General features: G+C 38.6%; 1 protein-coding gene across 2 annotated transcripts in view; it reads left to right on the top strand.

The window, feature by feature from the left end:
* Nucleotides 1–20,839, top strand: part of LOC133315694 (nuclear pore complex protein NUP205) — a 75,488-nt gene extending 54,649 nt beyond the window's left edge. For both annotated transcript variants that reach the window (XM_061517378.1, XM_061517372.1), the window contains 11 exons: nucleotides 7,640–7,804; nucleotides 7,886–8,023; nucleotides 8,566–8,709; nucleotides 9,184–9,306; nucleotides 9,417–9,512; nucleotides 9,644–9,781; nucleotides 9,888–9,988; nucleotides 11,065–11,184; nucleotides 11,392–11,524; nucleotides 20,119–20,272; nucleotides 20,407–20,839. In XM_061517378.1, the coding sequence (XP_061373362.1) occupies nucleotides 7,640–7,804; nucleotides 7,886–8,023; nucleotides 8,566–8,709; nucleotides 9,184–9,306; nucleotides 9,417–9,512; nucleotides 9,644–9,781; nucleotides 9,888–9,988; nucleotides 11,065–11,184; nucleotides 11,392–11,524; nucleotides 20,119–20,202 (1,242 nt within the window). In that variant the 3' untranslated portion in view covers nucleotides 20,203–20,272; nucleotides 20,407–20,839. The remainder of the gene's footprint in view (nucleotides 1–7,639; nucleotides 7,805–7,885; nucleotides 8,024–8,565; nucleotides 8,710–9,183; nucleotides 9,307–9,416; nucleotides 9,513–9,643; nucleotides 9,782–9,887; nucleotides 9,989–11,064; nucleotides 11,185–11,391; nucleotides 11,525–20,118; nucleotides 20,273–20,406) is intronic.
* The last annotated feature ends 1,490 nt before the right edge of the window (nucleotides 20,840–22,329 follow it).

The following is a 22,329-nucleotide window of genomic DNA, read 5'->3' as shown; positions in this document are numbered from 1 at the left end:
AGTCTAGGGCTCAGACATGGGTTGGGCTTTGTACAATTATTTCCTTTTTTTCTTCTTAATTTTCTTATAGCTCAGAATATCGCTGACTCATCATATCTAATCAAATAAAGATTGCTAACTCATCCTAATCCAATCACATTACCAATCAAACATTAATGCATAAATGATCAATCAATTAATAATTCAATTAATCACAATTTATCATTAGTCCTAATAACAAATATATATATATATATATATATATATATTTATATATACATTATTATTATTTCTACTAATTTATCATTTATTATTATTATTATAAATTCTACTATTTTTCTGGGATATTACATTGGGTGATAATGAAAGAGGGATGGCAGAGATACTCAGGAGGCTAGATGAGATGGCTGGGAGAAGACGAATATCCCAACAGGGGAGGAATGCAACAAGGTTCAACCCGATTCCCCATGCCAACAGACGATTGGAAATTCCAGTATTCACCGGACAAGATGCTTTCAGGTGGCTGAGTAAGATGGAGAGGTACTTCGTAGTGAACGGAGTGGAGGAAGCAGAGAAACTCACGGCAGTGCTGGTAGTCCTAGAGGGAGAAGCCCTTCATTGGTTTCAGTGGTGGGAAACGAGCAATCCAAATGCTACGTGGGGTATGTTCCAACGCGAGTTGCTCAGCCGCTTTCCACCGGAGATGCTAGACAATCCATACCGAGTGTTGTACACGCTCAAACAGAGTGGGAGCATCTCGGATTTTCGATCAGAATTCGAAAAAATGGTGAGTGTTTTACGCTTTGACGATGAAGAATTGCTCAAGGGGGCATGGCTGAACGGCGTTCGCAGCTGCATCCGAGCAAAGTTGATGATGTCTCCGACATTGTCGTTGACGGAGATGACGAAGTTAGCAATCAAAATTGAAAAGAGAAATGACGCCTGGAGAGAAGAGGGCTTAGGGCCAATTGGGAGAGGATGGACTCAAAGGAGCAACTGCGGGTCCATCGGTCTCCGAACCGGGTCAAATTCAAGTGAAACCAAGAATTGGGCCTCTTCAAATGTGGGCCCAAATAACCTAAGCCACGCAGCAAAATCTGCGATGGGATCCAACACCTCACATGTGCCACATATTGTCCAACGACAACCCTCATCTGAAAACCCTAAAGAAGGAACGGTGACGAAATCCTCGACATCAGCCATAGCAGGACAATCGTCGGAAAATCACGCGAATCAGGGGAGGAGACTTTTCCAGGCAGAGCTGCCTGACAGGCAGGATCGTGGCTTTTGTTTCTGATGGCACCAAGGGAATACAAAATTAAATCTGAAAATATATTGATAATGAAAGACAAGCCCGTCCTTACAATCACTATTTCTTCTCACAAACAAATGAAACAATACACTGAATTGTAATTGCTACAGACAACTTTAGACACTTTAATGGAAACTACACTTAAAGAGAAACAGTAAATTCTTTGCTAAAAGATGATAATGATCTCCCTTAATGAGGAAAAGAACCCCACTCCTCATCAAGCTACCCCTCACTCTATTTCACAACTTCCTAACTGACTCACATTTCTCTCCCTTTTCCTATTTAATTACTGATGCCGTTATTCACACCACTTCCTATTGCTGCCTCTCCATTCAGCGCATTCCACGTGTCTCCTTTAATAACAAACTCCTTTGCCATGCTATTCTTCTCAATCACCAACTTCATTTGATTCACCACGCCTCGAACCACTTCAGGTACTGCCTTGGACTGCACCAAGTCGTGGTCCCTTTCAGTTACTGCATTGGACAAGAGTTGATCCACTTCAGGTGCTGCATTGGGCTCGGACTAGAATTGATCCACTTCAGGTGCTGCATTGGGCTGATCCCCTTCAGGTGCTACTTTGGGCTGATTCTCTTGGCCTTTCTGAATCTTCTTCTTTTTCTTGCGCTCATAAACCCATTTTAGGGGTCCAACAGTTTCAAATGCGAGTAGCGTTGGCATCCAAACCATAGATGCAAAGTCAGGCAACTGCATATGCTGTTGGTTGAAGACGACAATAAAGACAAAGGGGGAAAGGACAAAGAGGAACTAGGGACGACAACAATTCTGGAGGGTAGCGTAAAAGAAACGGGGTTGCAGCTCTCTTTACAGAGTTTACAAGGGCTCACTTCAAGCCAAACCTTGATGGTACGGGGAGAGATACACGGCCAAAAGGTGGTGGTTATGGTGGATTGCGGGGCTTGTAGCAATTTTATCAAGAACACAGTAGTGGAGCAGTTGGGTTTGGAAGTGTGCGACACCCCTACATACAGTGTGGAGATAGGAGATTGGACTAAATTCAGGTGCAAAAGGGTCTACAAGGTGGTGGATATAAATATCCAGGGCACGCAAATTCAGCAAGACTTGTACCTATTCGAGCTTTGGAAGTGCAGATGTTGTGTTGGGGCTAGAGCGGTTGACCCAATTAGGGGTAATCAAGGCCAACTTTAAGGAGCTGACCCTCAGGTATGGGGAGAAAGGTAGGGAAACGATGATTAAAGGAGATCTTTTACTGTTCAAGTCTGAGGCTTCTCTTTAATCCATTACCAAGGCCTTCCATGATCACGGTCAAGGTTTTTATGTGAAAGTAGCAACAGCTGATGCAGAGGAAGGTGATGAGCAGTGGGCAGAATTGAACAAGCTACTCATAGAATTCGAGGAAATATTTAAGGAACCCAAATAGCTTACACTTGCAAGAGCTATCGATCATGCTATCCACCTGAAGCCAGGAAGTCGAGTACCATACCTTCGACCTTCAGGTACCCTCACTACCAAAAATCTAAGATTGAAGCATTGGTGGCTGAATTATTTAGGAATGGTATGATCAGGCATAGTACTAGCCTTTACTCTAGCCCAATGATTTTAGTAAAGAAAAAAGATGGGAGTTGGCGCGTCTGTGTTGACTATAGGGCTCTTAATAAAATTACTATTCCAGATAAATTTCCTCTACTCATGGTAGATGAACTTTTAGATGAGCTTGGTGAGTCACAAATTTACTTCAAGCTAGATTTGAAAATCTGGCTACCACCAAATCAGGATGAGGGAAGAAGACATCCCTAAAACGGGTTTTAGAACTCATGAGGGGCATTACGAATACTTAGTAATGCCCTATTGGCTTACCAACGCCCCTTCTACATTTCAAGCGCTGATGAACAAGATACTGAGGCTTTTTTTAAGGAAATTCACATTGTTTTTTTTTATGATATCTTAGTCTACAACAACAGTTCTGGGGAACATCTTGCTCACTTAAGCGCTGTTTTTACAGTATTACGACACTACAGGTTAGTAGCTAACAAAAAAAAATGCAGCTTTGGTAGAAGACAGATAGAGTATTTGGGCCACTGTGTGTCCGCTGTGGGAGTTAAGGCAGACCCAGAAAAAATCCACGAAATGATGTCGTGGCCTAGTTCAACGAACATCAAAGGTTTGAGGGGATTCCTTTGGCTGACTGGGTGTTATTGAAAATTTGTGAAAGATTATGGCAAGATTACCAAGCCTCTGACAGAGCTACTTAAAAAAGATGGATTCAAGTGGCGTGAGGAAGTGGAACGAACTTTTCAGTTGCTGAAATCTAGGATGAGCTCAGTGCATGTCTTAGCTTTAACAAACTTCCACAATACTTTTACAGTAACTACTGATGCGTCGGGGAAGCGTATTGGTGGTGTACTTACGCAAAACAATAGACCCATTGCCTATATTAGTCAAAGGTTCGTCAGCAGGGCCCAAGCTAAGTCCATTTACGAGAAAGAATTAATGGCTATACTCTTTGCAGTGCAAAAATGGAGACATTACTTGATGGGAAGGCATTTTATCATCAAGACAAACCAACGTAACCTCTGATTTCTTACTGACCAACAGTTGTTAAGTGAAGACCAGCAAAAATGGATCTCCAAATTACTTGGGTTTGACTTTGAGATCCAATACCCAGCCAGGGAGGGAAATCAGGTTGCGGATGCTCTCTCAAGGAAAATGGTTTTTAAAGCTTTGTCCCGGATTCATTGGATTGCTTTTGATGAATTAGAGGCTGAAATTCAGCAAGATGATAGGCTTAAAGGCATTTTGCAGGACTTGTTAATAGCCCCTGATACTCATCCGGGTTTTAAGGTGCACGAAGGGAAACTGTTCTATAATGATCAGTTGGTAGTACCCAAGACTTGAAACCCTTTTGTTAGAAGAGTATCATAATACTGGTATTGGGGGACATTCTGGGTACTTTCGCACTTATAAACGGTTGGCTGGGGTAGTATATTAGGAAGGCATGAAGAAAGACATCAAAGATTATGTGGCGGGCTGCAATGTTTGTCAACACTGTAAGGCCCAAAATTTAAGCCCAGCTAGGCTTCTCCAACCCTTACCCATTCCTTCTACAGTCTGGGAAGATATATCATTAAATTTTGTTGGTGGTTTGCCCAAAGCATTGGGAGTTGATACTATCTTGGTTGTTGTCGACCGGTTTACGAAATATGCCCATTTCCTTCCTTTGAAGCATCCTTACGCAGCAAAAGATGTTGCTAATTTATTTATTAAAGAGGTGGTCCGCCTCCATGGTTTCCCTACCACTATTGAGTCTGACAGAGATTGAGTTTTTTTGAGTAACTTTTGGGCAGAATATTCAAGAGTGCAGGCACAAAATTGCACTGCAGCACTGCATAGCACCCGCAAACCAACGGTCAGATGGAGGTCGTGAACAGATGTTTAGAAGCTTATTTTCGTTGTTTATGTTGTACCAAGCCCAAACAATGGCCTAGGTACCTTGGGCTGAATTCAGAATTACAGTAAGCGGAATTCTGTTTAATTCTCAGTTTACTGTAATTCCCTTTATTTTCTGCAAATGGTCTCTGTAGGTTATTTTGTTCAGTGTCTCTGTAATTGTCCTAACTCTTTCCCTGCCCTCCCCCTTCTTCATTAACCAAGAGCAGATTAAGTTGCAAATTCTTGAAAGAGTGGTTTGGATTCCACCTGTTTGTCTTCACACTTGAAGCACACCCCTTTCCTCATGTGATCTTTAAGTTCAGCCTCTGTTAATCCTCGTCCCTTAACCCTAGAATTACTGCTGCTTGCTCCTTCGGCAGGTTTTGAAGATGCAGCCACTCCACCTCTATGAGTATTAGTGGCTGGCCGCATATCCTTTCCTGTCGTATTGTGAATGGTCCACGTGTCCCCTCCACTGCCACCTATGGATAATTGACTCGCGTGCCTAACATTGTCTAAAGTTTGAACATTGCATCCAGGTTGTGCATTGCGATTGGGCCTGTTCCAGTTAGAGCTTGTTCCTAGCCCACACCTGTCATTGATTGATCCATGACTGGTTTTGTCTTTGCATGAGAGTCATTTCCCTCATCAGCTCCCCTAAGTTTATTACGTTCTTCTGCATCAACTTTGTTCTTAGACTCTTTGAAATGTGTTGTAAATATTAGGTCTTTTATTATTATTATTAGTATTTGTTGTATTGGGCCAAGCCCATTAGGTCAAGAATTAGGTTTTTTAGTCTCTATAAATAGAGACCTCTTTGTATTACCATTTTCTTTCAAGTTGGTATCAGAGCTCTCGATCCTGAGGGCTCTGCTTCCGCGCCTATTGTCTTTAGAACAAGAACCTTTTATTCTTTTTGTCTCTCGCTGCCATCAGCCGCCACCGGATTTTTTCCGGGGACCTCTTGGACCGAGAAGATCTCTGTTATACTGGATCTCTGTTACTGTTCATCGTCTCTTTTACTGTTCATCGTCTCCATTATTCTTCATCACAAGACAACATCTGTTCATCACGATTGGACCCTTTCTCGATGGTTTTTCAACTCCGAACAGACCCAGAAAGAACCGCGCTCACCGAACGACGTTGCTCCAGAAATTTCAGACCGGACGGCCACCGCACGCGCCCACACGCGCCGCCCCTTCAACCGCTAGTGAAGCCCACGCGCAGCCAATCTCACCAGTGCGTGGCGGCGCGTGAGACCATTTTTCCGGATCGGACCACCGCGATCTTGATCGTCCCTTCATCCTCTTTCGGGATCTGTGCTCCTCTCTTTGATCGGACATCATTTGGTATTTATTTGTGATTTTTTGGCTTCTTGGAGCTTTTCTTTGACCATTTTCTGTGCAGTATTGCCTCTTCTCAAAGGAGTTCTTTTTCAAAATTTTATGATGGTACCTCTTCTAGATCTAAGAGAGATGATCGATGGTGTTCTTATTGTAAAAGAACAGGTCATATCAAGGATTTATGCTTTCGCCTTTATGGAAAGCAAACTGTCTTAGAAAAGATGGCAAGGATGCGTGGTCAAGCGCATTTTACTTCTTCTGAAATAACCCCTGCACCTAATGAGATCCAATCTGCATTTCGTCCAGATGAGTTGGAACGACTCCGAACCATTCTTGATTATCTGAGTAAGCCATCTGATACTAGTGCTTTGGCTATGACTGGTATGAGCTCCAAAGCAATCTGCATTTCGTCCAGATTCTTTCAAGTAAATGCCATGGAGCCAAACTTTTCAAAACATGTAATCATCTACATAATGAATTGGCCTGATGATTCTTTCAAACTCAGCCTTGTAAGATGCAATGCTCCCACTTTGCCTTAGACTTATTAACTCTTGGTAAGGACTCCCTGTTGCTTCCAGCAAAAATCATTTCCTAACTTGCCCCATAAATTTACCCATGAGGAATTGGGATTAGTCCTCAACTATACCTGGGACCAATTAAGGGCCTCACCATCCAGTACCACTGTGATTGCATATATGTATGCATTGATAAGTATGTACATACATATACATATGTATATGATCCAGAATTAACTTACAACGGTATAAGATTGAGAAGTCTTACTTCCAATGTTAGTTGTTGATCCACTTCCATCTAACAAATGACTCACATATATAATAAAAAAGCCATTAAATATAAAAAGGATCAACAACTATAATTGAGAGTATAACTTATACTAGTGTAAAATGATCCTGTCTTTAGATATACATAAGAATGAGAAGTCTTACACACAATCTTAACAGTTGAACCTATTAATATGTAATGGCTCTAATTCATTACATTTGTGAGCCGTTAGATGCAAATGAATCAATGGCTAAGTTTGGGTGTTTTCTCAATCATAAGGAATGTTGACTTTTCTCTCCCTCTTTGGGATTCATTAAGATTTTGCTATACCTATGACATTGTTGCTTGGGGTGATTCTTGTTGCAAAAATCATAATTTGTGTTGGATTACCTTTGGTTATATGCTTGATCTTGGAGTGAATAGGAAATAAGTCTAATAGCACATATCAAGCTTTTGAGACATTAATGGCTCCTTGAGTTGCACTATGAATGGAAACCAGCTTACATAAAAGATAGGTGATAGATTATCTTTTAAAGAATTGGGGAATTGGGGAGTTGTTGAGCAACTTTGTGGTAATAAATCTTGAAGCAAGTAGTCTTCAATAGCATACTGGATTACCGGTTCTACAAATGCAATGTTTATCAAACTTACACTTCATCTGAGTTCTTTCCTTCCTGTATATATATATATATATATATATATATATATATATATATATATAACTTTGCATTATTGATGGATTGAAATCGAGTGTATCCTATTTCTGTCAAGGATATGATGATAATGGTTTAATTTGCTTGTTTGGTTCAAGGATGGTGGTCTTTCACTGGACTCACTGCAGAGGGTATGTACCTTTGAGGCTGAACTTGCTTTACTACTAAGAATCAGTCACAAGTATGGGAAATCTGGAGCACAGGTACTATTTTCCATGGGCATAATGGAGCATCTTGCATCAGGAAGGGCAATCAATTTACAGGTGAGGAAGTATTTTTCTTGTTAACGCTGCATCTCCTTGTTTTTTTCCATCTACCTTTTACTGAAGCTAAAGAATATACAGGGAGGTTTAAGGTGGGTCGAGACCAGACTTAGAAGAGATATGGCTGTGGATGTCGATAGACTACGAATGATTGTAACTCCAGTCTTGAGATTAGTCTTTTCATTAACTTCCTTGGTTGATGCATCAGACTTTTTGGAGGTTGGCTTTTGTGTTCTGTTTACAAATTTTCTAATATGGTCTATTCTACGTTTTTTTCTTCTTTTATTTTGTCCTCCCCTGCTAGCGAATCATTTTACCAGCTTCCCTATTGGTTTTATGGTTATTTCAATTGCTATTTAATTGTATGAAATAAACTGTTCAAGAGTTACAGAAAGATTGAACAAAGAATCGTGATATGTTTTATTGATACACCTCTTGAATGCTGGAGGGTTCTAATTACAAAAAGAATGCTCAAAAGAATTGTGATGTTTTATTGATACACCTTTTTGGAGGGTTTTGTAGTCATTGACATTTTTTTTTGCAACAGCTTATTTTAGTCTTGAACTGACCTCGTGCAGTGCTGAGAAACTGTTCATCACCGTATTGTATTGTATTGTATTGTATTTTCAATTCTTAAAATTTCCTTTTTGTATTGTATTTCTTTTTATTTTTCTTCTCTCCAAAAGAAAATAAGAAAATCCGATTTTTGTTGCCTTGATGAAAATTGTGTTAAATCTTTTTGCCTTTTGACTATAATATAGGTGAATAATAAAATTGTTCGCGAAGGAATTGATTTTATCAAAGGTAACCAATCACTCTTTGATCAAGTTCTCCGTTCAGACATTGCTGAAGCAGATGAATTAAGAATGGAGCAGGTCAATCTAGTTGTTGGTATTCTGAGCAAGGTACTGTTCAATCATGTCATTTCTCTTGATTTAAAAACTTCTGACTGGCTGTGTGATAGCTACCTTTTCTACCTGAAGTAAGTGTAGTTGAAGTCAAGTGGTATTTTATTATTGGATAAACTATCATGTAGTCAAATGCTGTACAAACTACTGGAATGCATTATGAGAATCACAGCATCTCATGATTAGAAGGATTGTGGTCAACTATTTTGTTTTATTGTTGTTCTCGGTTTATTGAGATTCTTAGTTAACTTTGGAATTGCCTATTTTTGGGTTCCTTTTCCTTGTATCTGTCTCTGCTATATAATGTGTCTCTGATCGTATGAATAAATCAAGAGATAGATTAATTTTCCGAACTCCAATCTTATGGTATTGAGAGCCTGGTTCTTCATACCCATAGATGAAAACCTGCTACTTAGTCAACTAGGGTCTTTTCTTTTTGTTGCTTGACGTTTTTATTTTTGTTTATTATAGGTTTGGCCATATGAAGAGAGTGACAAGTATGGTTTTGTTCAAGGGCTTTTTAGTATGATGCATGCTCTTTTCTGTCGTGATTCAAATGTTCCTAATTTTGCTCGATCAAGAGTATCACCTGAGGTGAGTTTGCTGTTTTCTTAATTCATGTTAAATTATGGAAAAAGACATCCTTGCATTATGCATACATAATGATACTAATCTTTTAGTGATATTGATATATGAATGATCAGAATCAGAGGAATTCAGAACTACAGATGTTTAATGTATGCTTCAGCCTGAGCTCGTACTTATACTTTTTAGTCACAAAGAAGTCCCTGAGATTACAGGTATATTATGTATAAAGAAGACAGCTTGTTAAGGAATTTGAGCTCTTTTCCCTCTTCAGCTTGTGTGCTGAATTTTTTTTTCCTCGCTTATCAATCTGAAAGTTGATTTTTCTTGTAATATGCTGTCTCAGTCGTCGGATGCCTCCTCCAGTTACCCTAATTCCATTGAACTTCAACAACCCACATTGAGTTTGCTCAATTCGCTTCTTACTTCTGTTACAACTGCACTTGAAAGGGCGGCTGAAGAGAAATCCTTATTACTGAATAAGGTTAAAATTGAAAACAAACTAGTCTCTATATCTTCCCCTTCTGCTTTGGTTTACATTTTTGATTGTTTAATATTAATGTATAAGCAATATTTAAAATGTTACGCAGATTCGCGACATAAACGAATTGTCAAGGCAGGAGGTGGATGAAATCATCGATATGTGTGTCCGCCATGACACTGTTTCATCTTCAGATAACATACAGAAAAGGTTAATCATAATGTTTTGCTTTTCTTGAAGTCCAAAATGAATTCATCGAGGTTGATTTTTTTCCTTTGAATTTGTTACTCCCATATGCTGTATGGCACTGGTAAAATTGGAGCGAAACATATTTTACGTTGATCTAGCAAATGGACAAACTGCAGTAGTTCTGCTGTTGAATTATTTCGTACTTCCATTAAGTACTTAATACTGAGGTTCTTTTTCTGAATATATCTCTTAACTTTTAACCTTACTATGCAGATTGCCGAGGCTTATTTATATGCACTAGAGTTCTCTAGGACCTTGTGGGAGTTATGACATGTGTTCTTCCTATTTTAATGCTAATTTAAATAGCTATTATTACAGGATCGCTGAGTCTCTTATATGACTTCAGTTATTTGGTTCACCTGGCTATTACATCTAAATTGTTTAGATATAAATCTATTCATGAGCCTTCACCGATCTGCTTAAGCTTTTGAGGTGGTTGTTTATTGACATAGTATCAAAGGATTCAAAGCCTTTATGATCATGTGGTCAGGAATTTGATTCTACCCTCATTCGTCTAAATAAAAGTTGAATTTCCTCATGAGATAGTTGGATTTGTGCAATGTCTAGGTTTTAAAGCCAAAAGACTCTTGTTTGAGAGAATGTGTTGGATATAAAAATATTCATGTGCCTTCACCTTACAAGTTAAGCTATTGGGAGAGTTGGTTCTTGACATAAATAATGCATTTGTTGAGACTCAAAGAATGGGGTCTAACTGCTCTTAGAATGCCCATTCTCAAGAATACCTACAGCCATTACATACGTTAGCAGGTTTCTGAAATTTTCTGCTCCTTCCAGTGGAAAGTTAATTATGAAGTGAACGTTATGATTCAGATGTAGTTCATGTAACTTAAGGATCTTAGCTGATTATAAGCAGATGTTCATTTCATTTGTTCAAAGGCCTTAATTTTAGAATTCAAAGACTATTTGCTATTGTATATCTGCGCACATATTACTCATACATTACCCTGATACCCAAATTCCTAATATCTTTCTGCTTTTTCGGTAACATGCCTTTTATGTCTTAACCTATTTTACAGGAGATACATTGCAATGGTAGAAATGTGTCGAGTTGTTACCAGCAGGGATCAACTAATCATTTTGTTGCTCCCACTCTCTGAACATGTGCTAAATATCATCCTCATCCATCTTCAGGAGAGGTAAGCCATTAAGTTTCTAATTCTGGTTGTGAGAATGTTGTAAAATCCAGATACAATCATATATGCCTGAAGATCAACCTTTTATGGCCAAACAGAGGAATAAAAGAAGCCAAGCCTCCTAATCCTAATATAAAGAATGAGCTGTGGTGTTGTCATTGTATATATCTTCCTTTTATTCCTTTTTTGGGCTAATGTATCTTTTGGCAGCTTTGGTGCACTTGATTCTACATTGACAACAAACACAATTACGTATGGTGCAAAGTATGATCCACAAGAAGACATTGCTTTGTTATGTGGAAAGTTAGTTCCAACCCTTGAACGACTGGAACTGCTGAGTGAGGTATGGGTCACTCAATAACTTTTTTGTAGTTCTTTTTAACATCTTAGTGGTATTGTAAGTTTTGGTCTTTTCTGCTGAACTAATATTTGATAATATGGCCTTATTTGCAAGATTGTCATGTAGTATTTGGTAGAAATAAAGTTTCCCTTTAATGAACAATGTTAGTCTCATGACTAGTCTCAAACTGTGTGACCCGTGCACAAGCTAACTAACGTAGCCTAATATCCCTGAGTCATAAAGTTCTTCATCAAAAGGTAGCGGTAATGTCAATTTATAAATCTCACATTTCAAAAGAATTTCTACCCGGACATTTCGGCAAAATTCTCTGTGACTTGATTGTTTTAGAATATGAAAAAATTTGCTTATAGAATCAATGGAGCTACTCTAAAAGTAATGACATAAAAGGCTTTTAATCAAGATATACAATAAAAAAATAAAATTTAAGCTTTTCAACATAGGTTATGCTTCAAGCTCACCAATGAGAGTCGAATTGGATGCCCTCAATCAAATTGATGAGTGGAATTAGCTATAGTTGGGGTTAGATTATGATGTCCTTACTCCTTTCCAGAATCACTCAATTATGATATACAATAAGCTTCTTGCAAGCGAGAGTCACACAAGAGACATGCAAAAAGCTTAAATAGCAGGATTCTCGGGAGGGTTATCTGGGAGACTGGGATTAGATTTGGGCTTAGGAGAAATCATAGCTTTTCGAATTGCTTTGAATCTATCTTAATGTTTTTTTGTTAAAATTTCCTTATTGCGTTGTTTTTTTGTTGTCCTGTTTCGTTCATCTTTTGAGATTGTAATTTCCATTTTTTACCAATTTGGGAAAATTTGAATGTGATGCAAAACTGGGTCCGTACTTCGGCACAAAATGTCTAATAAATGAAAAATAATTTAAAATGATTCTTCATCAAGAAGACCAAAGTGCTGTGAGAATAATAATTAAAGGTCAAAATAATTTAAAATGATTCTTCATCATTCGGAAAAGTTCACCGCCCCGTACAGGTACTGTTCAACGTCCGTACAGCTCCATATGGGGTACTGTTCACTGTCAATACAGTCCGTCTGGGGGGTACTGCTCATTGTCCGTACTGTTCACGCAGAGCATTGTTCGTCACCAGAGTTACTGTTCATTGCTATAAACATTGTTTCGGCATTTGTCTCTTTTTTCCAGATCTGTTCTTGGTTCTTTGTGGGTCACTTGTTTGGCGCATGTTCCTTCTTGTTTGGCTATCCTTTTGATCCGATTTGCTTTGTTCTGCAGGTTTTTTATTGCATTCGTAATAGTAAAATCATCTCTTGCTCCTGATTCATCTTTTGTTGTTTATTCCACTGCTCTTGTTTCCCGAACTGACTCTCACGGGAACAGTGGACGCAGTCAAAGACCATGTTATAGTTACTGTCAGCAACTTGGTCATTATGAGGAGCGTTGTTACACGAAGTATCCTTACTTGCGACCTTCTCATGTTGCGAATATAGTTCAGTTGAATACTCCATCTGGTTTAGTCTCTCTCTCCCCTGCAAACTATGCAACACTTCAGACTCTTCTCAAGAAGGCTTCTCCTCAGTCTCATCCTTCTGCTCCAGATACTTGTAATCCCATTGCTTGTGTTTCTCATTCTACATCGCTTGGCACTTGGATATTTGACTTAGGTGCTACCGATCATCTCTGTGGTAATAAGGAACTATTTACACCTTACTTATTCTGATCATTTACTTTCTGTTACCCTTGCTGATGGAACCAAAGCCCTAGTTCGTGGGATTGGACAAGCTTGTCCGATCTCTACCTTGACCTTGACATCTGTCTATTACATCCTTGGTATCCCTTATAACTTAATTTCTGTTAGTCAATTGGTCCACTCCCTCACTTGCATCGTTACTTTCTTTAACAATTCTGTTTCTGTGCAAGATACGAGTACGGGGAAGACGATTAGAGTGGGTCGTGAGTCAAGAGGGTTTTATTATCTGGTTGTACCTTGCCCAACAGTGGCATGCTCTCTCATAGAATCTCCACAACTTATCCACAGTTGTCTTGGTTATCCAAGTCTTTCAAAATTGCAAAAGATGGTTCCTTTTTTATCTGGTATTCAATCTTTAGATTGTCTGTCGAGTCAGCAAGGGAACCACACACGTTCCTCCTTTGCCAGTCGAGTCAGTAAACGAGTTGATGCTCTTTTCTCTCTTATTCATTCAGATATTTAGGGTCCAAGTCGTACTTTGTCTGTTTTAGGTTTTCGGTATTTTGTTACTTTTATTGATAATTATTCCCATTGTACTTGGGTTTATCTGATAAAAAATCGTTCTGAGTTATTCTCTATTTATAAAAAGTTCTCTGCTGAGGTTCATACTCAATTTAGTGTTTTTATTCGTATTTTACGTACTGATAATGCTAAGGAATATGTTTCTTTTGACTTTTCTAATTTCTTGGCTACTCAAGGTACTTTACACGAGACCACTTGTCCTCACACTCCACAACAAAATGGGATGGCCGAACGTAAAAACAAGCATCTCATTGAAACTGCCCGTACCTTTCTTATTCACATGAAGGTTCCTCTTCACTTTTGGGCGGATGCCGTACTCGCCTCTTGTTTTCTTATCAATCGCATGCCTTCCTCTGTGCTTAACAATGACATTCCCTATAACCTATTGTTTCCAGATGCTCCTCTTTATCCTCTATCTCCACATGTCTTTGATTGTACCTGTTTTGTTCATGATCTTACTTCTGGTTAGGACAAGTTAACATCCAAAGCCTTTAAGTGTATTTTTCTTGGTTATGCTCGTCTTCAAAAGGGTTATCGTTGTTATTTTCTTGATCTTAAGCGTTATATTGTTTCCGTTGATGTCACTTTTCTTGATCAACAACACTTTCATTCTAACCTATCTCAGTTGTCACAGGTTGATCAGGTTCTTCCTGTTCCCTTTCTTGACTTGTCTTTACCAGCTGCAGGTGACTCTCTTCCAGAGAAAAGTACCTCCTTCCCTGAGGATCGTCTTTTTCTCACCTATCAACGTCGTCAGGGAGTGCCTCCTACAGACTTGACCCCCGGTGACTCATCGCCTTCTCTTGTCACCTCTTCCTCTCTTCCCCTCCTGCTCCTATTCCAGAGGCTCTTCTCATTGCCAAAAGAAAAGGTATCCGTACTACTTATAACTGTTATCCTCTTTATGCTTTTTTAAGCTATGACCGTCTTTCTATTCCTCATTTCACGTTTGTTTCTAGTCTTTCTTCTGTTTCTATTCCTAAGACCACAAGTGATGCACTTTCCCATCTAGGGTGGCGCTAGGCAATGTTTGATGAGATGACTGCTCTTCATTTCAATGGCACTTGGGATCTTGTTCCTTCTCTTCCGGGGAAGTCTATTGTTGGTTGCCAGTGGGTCTTTAATGTCAAGGTCGGGCCTGATGACCATGTTGATCGTCTCAAGGCACGCTTAGTCGCCAAGGGTTTTACTCATATTTTTGGTCTTGAATATAGTGACATGTTCTCCCCTGTTGCTAAGATGGCGTCTATTCGCATGTTTCTTGCCTTTGTTGTTGTTTGTCACTGTCCCCTCCTTCATCTAGACATTAAAAATGTTTTTCTTCATGGTGATTTACAAAGAAGAGGTTTCCATGGAGAAACCACCTGGATTTGTTGCTCAGGGGGAGTGTAGGAAGGTATGCAGACTTCGTAAGTCCTTATACGACTTCAAGCAGTCTCCTCGGGCATGGTTCAGCTGTTTCAGTTGTGTCGTTCAGGCTTTTGGCTTAATCCACAGTAAGGCCGATCATTCTGTGTTTTATAGGTTCACTTCTCCTGACAAGTGCATCTATCTATTAGTCTATGTTGATGACATTATTCTCACTGGAAGTGATCAAGCTAGGATTCACCAGTTAAAACAGTTTTTGTTTAGTCATTTTCAAATGAAGGATCTTGGTAAGCTCCGTTACTTCTTAGGAATTGAAGTAGCACAATCTAGACAGGGAATTTCTATCTGTCAAAGGAAATATATGCCTTGGATATCCTAAAGGAGACTGGTATGTTGGGGTGAAAGCCGATTGATATACCTATGGATCCTGCTATCAAATTACTAGCCAGACAGGGAGAGCCATTATCTGATTTGGACATTATCAGAGGTTGATTGGGAAGCTTAATTATCTCATTGTGACTATGCCGATTATTTCTTTTGTTGTTAGTGTGGCTAGTCAGTTCTTTGGTTCTCCTTGTGATTCTCATTGGGATGATACTGTGAGGATTCTTCGGTACATAAAAGGAGTATCGGGGAAAGGCTTATTATATTTAGATAAGGGAAATACAAAAATTTGTGGTCATTCAGATGCTGATTGGGCAGGATCACCCCCAGATAGGCTCTACTTCAGGCTATTGTGTCTTCTTTAGAGGAAATCTAATTTTTTGGAAAAGTAAGAAACAAATTGTTGTTGCCCGCTCTAGTGCAAAGGCCGAGTATCGTGCAATGGTAGTTGCTACCTGCGAGCTAATCTGGTTAAAGAAATTGATTCAGGAGCTCCATCTTTGTGAATAGAAACAGCCCATGACACTCATTTGTGACAATCAAGCTGCACTACATATATCATCCAATCCTGTATTTCATGAGAGAACCAAACATATACAAATCGATTGTCATTTCATTCGAGAAAAGATTCAGTCAGGAGAAATCAAAATGGCATTTGTCAACTCCATTGATCAACTCGTGGATGTCTTCACTAAAGCTCTTAGAGGTTCTCGGTTGAATACATTTGTGGCAAGCTAGGTGCTTACAATATATACGCACCAGCTTGAGGGGGAGTGTTAGAGTAGTTGTTAGAATAGTTCAGTGTATATAGTCCCACATCTTGTGGGCTTAGCCCATTAGGTCTTTTAGTTTCTTTAAATATAGAGCTCTTGTACATTATAACACACATTTATTCAATATACAAATATTCTATTATTCAATTTTAAGTTGTCACGCAAGCCTAAGGGGAGGCCGTGGCAGGGGGACAACCACCAATGGGCTAAGCTACATCAACCGTAGCAAGTGGGTCCGACACCACATCTTAACCCAAAACCTTAAGGCATTGGGTTCATGGGTCCTCCCCACTTATATGGACTTCACTTAGTCCATTATCAACTAATGTGAGATTCATCACACTTGAATATCTCAACAATCTCCTCCCCAAGTGTGAACCCATCATTGATATGTTCCCCCTCAACCGAGTACCTAGGGCCCAAGTACTCCACCCGCCTTCTAGCCAAACACTTGGCTAGCTCGAGCCCAACTCGGCTCTGATACCATTGTTGGGCGGGCCGAAGGGGAGGCCGTGGCAGGGGGACAACCCACCAATGGGCTAAGCTACATCAACCGTAGCAAGTAGGTCCGACACGACATCTCAATCTAAAACCTTAAGGCATTGGGTTCATGGGTCCTCCCACTTATATGGATCCCACTTTACTTTTTTTAGTCAGAAAAAACCCAAATATCTCGTCAAGCCCATCACCTCGAGCTTCTTACCCTCGAAGTCGATGGCCGACAGCCTCACGATCTGGTCTGACACCTTCTTCGATGAGAGGTTAGGGTTTTGGAGAAGAAGGAGAGAGAAGAGAGGCGATGGACTTGTGAAGACAGCCTCTGCAGATTCGCCACTACCATTGTCGGTTGGGTTCAGAAGACCTTCTCGTTATCTAAAGAGAGTCATCCTGTGTTGTTTGGAATGAAAAATTTAAGAAATGATTGTACTAAAAAAAAAATTAAGAAATGGCGATGTTGGTTGGAGGCTTTCTCCCCTGGGTTGGACCTTAATTGCTTTTCAAGTAAAATAAAGAAAATAAAAAATACAAGTTGAACAGGAGTATTTGCAGATAGGCAGAATTGCTTTTCAAGATATTTCGATTAGGCAGATTAGGAGTATTTTTTTTATAAGTATGTTGTTTGTCAATTTTTTAATATTATATTTCGATTGCATGACCCACACTCCTTAATATTAATATTATATTATAACATTTTTTTAATAGTTAATATTGTCAATTTGTCACATACTGTTTGACATTTGGATTATGAGTTTTACAATTAATGTTAGTTATTTTACATTTATATATAATTGAATATAATTTTATATCTTAGGTAATAGGATCTTACGATACGTGTCGATCCCACAATTTACGATTTTATAATACCTTCCCAATCCTGCAGAGGATCTCAATTTTAACAACATTGATTAATTTGCGATGATTCGTCCATTAATTCCTCCAAATGTCCCTTATTACTCAAGGAGCATCCAGGTCTATTATAACCACGCCCACAACTGAGATCACGGTTACTATTGCATGAGACAAGATCCTAGTTTCCCATTGGGCTGAAGCACCAAAAAATGCCAAGAGGGCAGAAAAGCCAAACAATTGCTGGAATGAGCCAAAAGGAGAAGGTAAAAGTTTTTGTAAAAAGGCTTCTGGATCTGCTAGTCACTAGCCGGAAAAGTCATTGGGCTGGCCAAAAAAAGATGGAATGGTGGACCCACTCACGGGTTAGACCAAATCTGGAAAGAGGGGAGCTAGACGAGATGTTTTGTGGTGGTCCCACCAGAAATGGCAGATGAAAAGTGTCTTGCCCCGAGAAAAGGTTATTGTTGCCGTGAACTTGGTTGCTGAAAAATTGGGAACGAATGTTTGACAATGACAGATGGTGGTAGTCGAGGACTGACGAAAGGATGCATGGCAGTGATGGTTTGCTGGTAAGACACATGGCAAGGAAGACAGTTGTGCAACAGGCACAACGGGATTGGGATTAGGTTTTTGCAGAAGCAAAGTCTCCATTATTAGGAACAAGGATTCTATTTATAATATTGAGTTAATAGGGGTTGGGCACTATTTACGCATATATATCCTATGCATATATATTCTATTAAACACCAATACAAAAGCAAGGAAAATTTGCAAGAAAGAAAACATGAGTTTAACGACAATTCGAGAGGTCCTGTTCTCTCCCCACCCTAGTCCTAGTCGTCCCGTTCTCTCCCAACCCTAGTCCTAGTCCCAATTTGTCGTTCACACTCTCCTAGCACCTATTTATCTACTCATTTTCTTTACGCATGTTGCAGTCCAATACCTCTCATGCTCTCAACCGATTCCCCAGCAAACAGTTTAGAGAATATTCTCCTATAACTAGCTGACTCAGCATGCAAAGGAGCTAATGATCTCCTGCACTTCTTCCTAGAATACCCTTATGCCTAGTATCCTATCAATACTTCCCCCCTTAACATTCACCTTGTTCTTAAGGTGAGGATCAAACCGTGAAAACTCTCCTCCGGAATCCCATTGTCTTTCTACACTAATCCCATAAAGCATGAGGAATGGAAGGATCAGCTTGCAAGATTTCTTTGGGAATTTCAATATTATCACCCTCTTTTGCACTTTCATTTGGCCATATATTAACGATACTGACTAGGACCTCTTTAGCTCTAAGTTGCAACGTGCACATACGAAGTAAGAACTCGTATAAGAGGATCATTCACTTCCTGTGTCACTAGATGTGAGAAAAACTCAGCAATCAACTATATACATAATACAACGGCATATACCCATGGTTCACCCGGACTGCCTTCATAAAAAACCACGTCTTCTAGATTAGAATCAACCTCCTTGCTGGAATCAACAATTTCATTAGAGGCATAAACATTGGTATATTCAACGAAGCCTTTAGCTCCAACTGAAGCTAAACCTGCATCCACACTCTCAAGGCAAGCATCAGGCGTTTGCAACTGCATGTAACCTGAGGTTTTTCAACTTTAGTAGCATTTTTCATGCAAATTTTCATTATAATAGGTACATAAGGCTGTTATTGCTGGACAAGTGGCCTCAAAATTCAAGCGGTAAACGAATTGAGTTCTTAAGAAGAAAAAAAAAATGTAAAAAGCCTCTTCTCTTTTTGAAAAAGCAATTTTCTCAATTTTCTATTTTATTTGAGTTAACAAAGTGAAGGTGTGACAAGATATGAACTGATTGCGCCACAATACAGCAACAAAGTAAGCTCAAATAATGAATAAAATACTAAATAGAGTTTAAGGTAGAGAGAAATGCAAATAGTATTTATCCTAGTTTGGCTACCATCAATTGTGGCTTATGTCGGATCCTTGAGCAAATCATCCAAGATTTTCCACTATTCATCAAGTTTTTAGGGTATTTAAGCAAACCACTGCAGCCTCAATTTGTAGTACTTGGTATCACAATTCTTCTGAAATTTCCTGGGTATTGGGTAACCTTTCACTCTCTTTGGGTATCGCTCCCCTTTAATATGAAAAATATAATGAAGGAATTGTGACTTATTTAATTGGTATAAATGCTCACCTTTTCGCCATGCTGCATCCTTATTGAAACTAAGGCATGTGTTAAAGGCTGCTATTATGTTTTTTGTTTTCGGCCCTTGACCTGGCTACTGGGGAATAGTAATCAGTCAGGTGTTCTAGGGTGGAAAAATAAATTCAGAAGGTAGGTTCTTTATTTTGGTACTTTAGACATATGTTGGGCTTATTGATGCTATTAATATTTGTTTTACAATACTGAAATCTCAGTTAATGTTTTTTTCATTCTCTTATATGGTGGTTGCTTGTTTTCTCAGGAAAAAGTAGGGCACAATCTCAAAGTATTCTGCAGACTAGCAACTTCTGCCAAAGAGATTGCGATTCAAAAGTTGATGTTGTAAATGTATTAAAGTATCCTGACGAATTGAATTACTTGAATCAACTGCTTGCGAACTGGAAATTAAGTCAAGTGTAAGTACTTAGTCTCGCCTAATTGAGTTCATCCTGTGATGGGGTATCGACTTCAGGCGTTCTAGTGCGTAAGCAAGTGAGATTTGTGGTGATATTCCTGAACCTTATTTAAATTTTGTAATGTTGATGTGTAGATGAAAGTCAGAAATGCGGAGGTAAGTTGAATGGACGTAAGTTAATATTCCAGTGCCAACAGATCGGCTACAGTCGAGAGTGATGGCTCCACTTCTCTTAAGCCACCAAGTCCAAGGTATTCAAACTGGCATCAGTCCCTAGAGATGCATTTCGTTCAACATGATTATTGGGAGGTTTTAGTTTAGGCTTTATTTTATTTTATTTTATTGTCGGTAAACAGTTTAGGCTTTATTACTAAGGGTTTGAATAGTCTGTAATTTTAAGTTTTATTTTACTCCTTAAATTGTATTTAAATTTATGTAATGAGGATTTAGGCATAAATTGTCACAAAACGCTACATCGAATTGCTGACCTAGTAGCTCCATGGCATTGGGTACTAATTTGTTAATGCTGTATAAATATAGTTCTTCAAATTAAATAATTTTTCATTTAATAACCCTAAATTGTAAACAAATGATGTACAATATGAGGGAAAAATGTTATTGTTGCAGAAATTTTTTTTTGTTATACTCATAAAAATGAGTGGGTTCCATTGTAAAGAGGAGAAAAAAAAATTAATGAGATTCATTTACTTTTGTGAGTGGCAAAGAATTTTTTTTACAGTAAAAATAGGAATATTAAACTTAATATATATTTAAAATAAAATACCTATCATTTTATTATTAAGCATAATTAACCGATTTAAGGTTCTACATTGTAAATTAGGAACAATATTGTAAAGAAATGAAATGTTTTACTAAAGCGAATTACATATATTTTGAGCTTTTTTTCGAGGTACCACTACGATAAAGATACTTTTTGTGGGTATGGCCTTTTCTTATGCCTAATCTGTGCCATTTTGAATTACCAAGGGCCATAAGTGTTCACCATGTTACAAATGCAACTAGATTGTGGGCGATCATAACATCTTAATTCAACATCAGTATTGAGTTCCTTTTATACATAGATTAGCCTAACTCCTTTAAAATAAAAAAGTAGAAGATAGAACAAGAACACAACATAAATCATGTAGAAGTAAGCTTACTCAACACATATTTTCTTTTCCAAGCCATTTCATTAATTTTCTTTAATTTTTGTTTGGGCGGGTTCAAACATGAAACATAAAATAAAACAACTATTTTTTTTTTCATGAAATTTAAAATTGAGAAGATCTGTCCTATTTATCCTCTTCCTCTGTCTTCTCAATCAATTTCTCGTCATCTTCTTCCTCTTTTGCCTTTTCTTCCCCTTCTCCTTCGGTTTGCAAATTGCTAGTTGTTGCATCATCATCAGGGCCTTGAATGGTTGGAGAGGGAAAACTAAGTTGGTTGATCACAAACTTGTCCATCTCGTTTAACTTCTCCATCACGAGCCTTATTGTCTCTGTAACAGCCCGTTGTACACAGGTATTGTTAACATTGATTATAATATTAAGCGCAGTTACAATCACAGCAGTTCATTTATAAAAATGCGAGTAAACTTTTTTCTTTTCATTACGCGAGCATTTAAAACAAATATAAAGCGTAATGAATAAAAGTTGTGACCATAACTGAAAACTAAACGTGGAATAATTTAAAACAAATGCCTAACTATCATATAATACTTCTCTCAAGTCACTAAGAGGTTCTCATAAATTCACTTAGCATAATTTTCACTTTTACGGTTTTTTCATAACCGAACATGGTTCAGTAATCTGAATATTGTGAGAGATTTGCATGCTATGAACCTTCTATCTATTAGTATATTATAGACTTAATTATCTTTCCAACAAACTATCACACGCTCCATAAAGTTCTCGTTTACTCCGGTTATCACCGTTTGAAGTTGGACAAGCAAAGCTGCCAGCCAACATCGAACAGGGCTCCAAACTTGGACAAACTACTCCACCAATTTCTCTCAAATTTTTATACAGTAAACTAGACACCTCAAGCTTCAATTTGACA

The sequence above is a fragment of the Gastrolobium bilobum genome, unplaced genomic scaffold, assembly GCF_033153095.1.
Source record: "Gastrolobium bilobum isolate Gb01-03AN ecotype WA unplaced genomic scaffold, APGP_CSIRO_Gbil_v1 utg3292, whole genome shotgun sequence".
In the NCBI taxonomy this organism is placed as follows: Eukaryota; Viridiplantae; Streptophyta; class Magnoliopsida; order Fabales; family Fabaceae; genus Gastrolobium; species Gastrolobium bilobum.
Note: the sequence above shows the minus strand (reverse complement) of the source record. Positions and strands in the feature narration are given on the sequence as shown.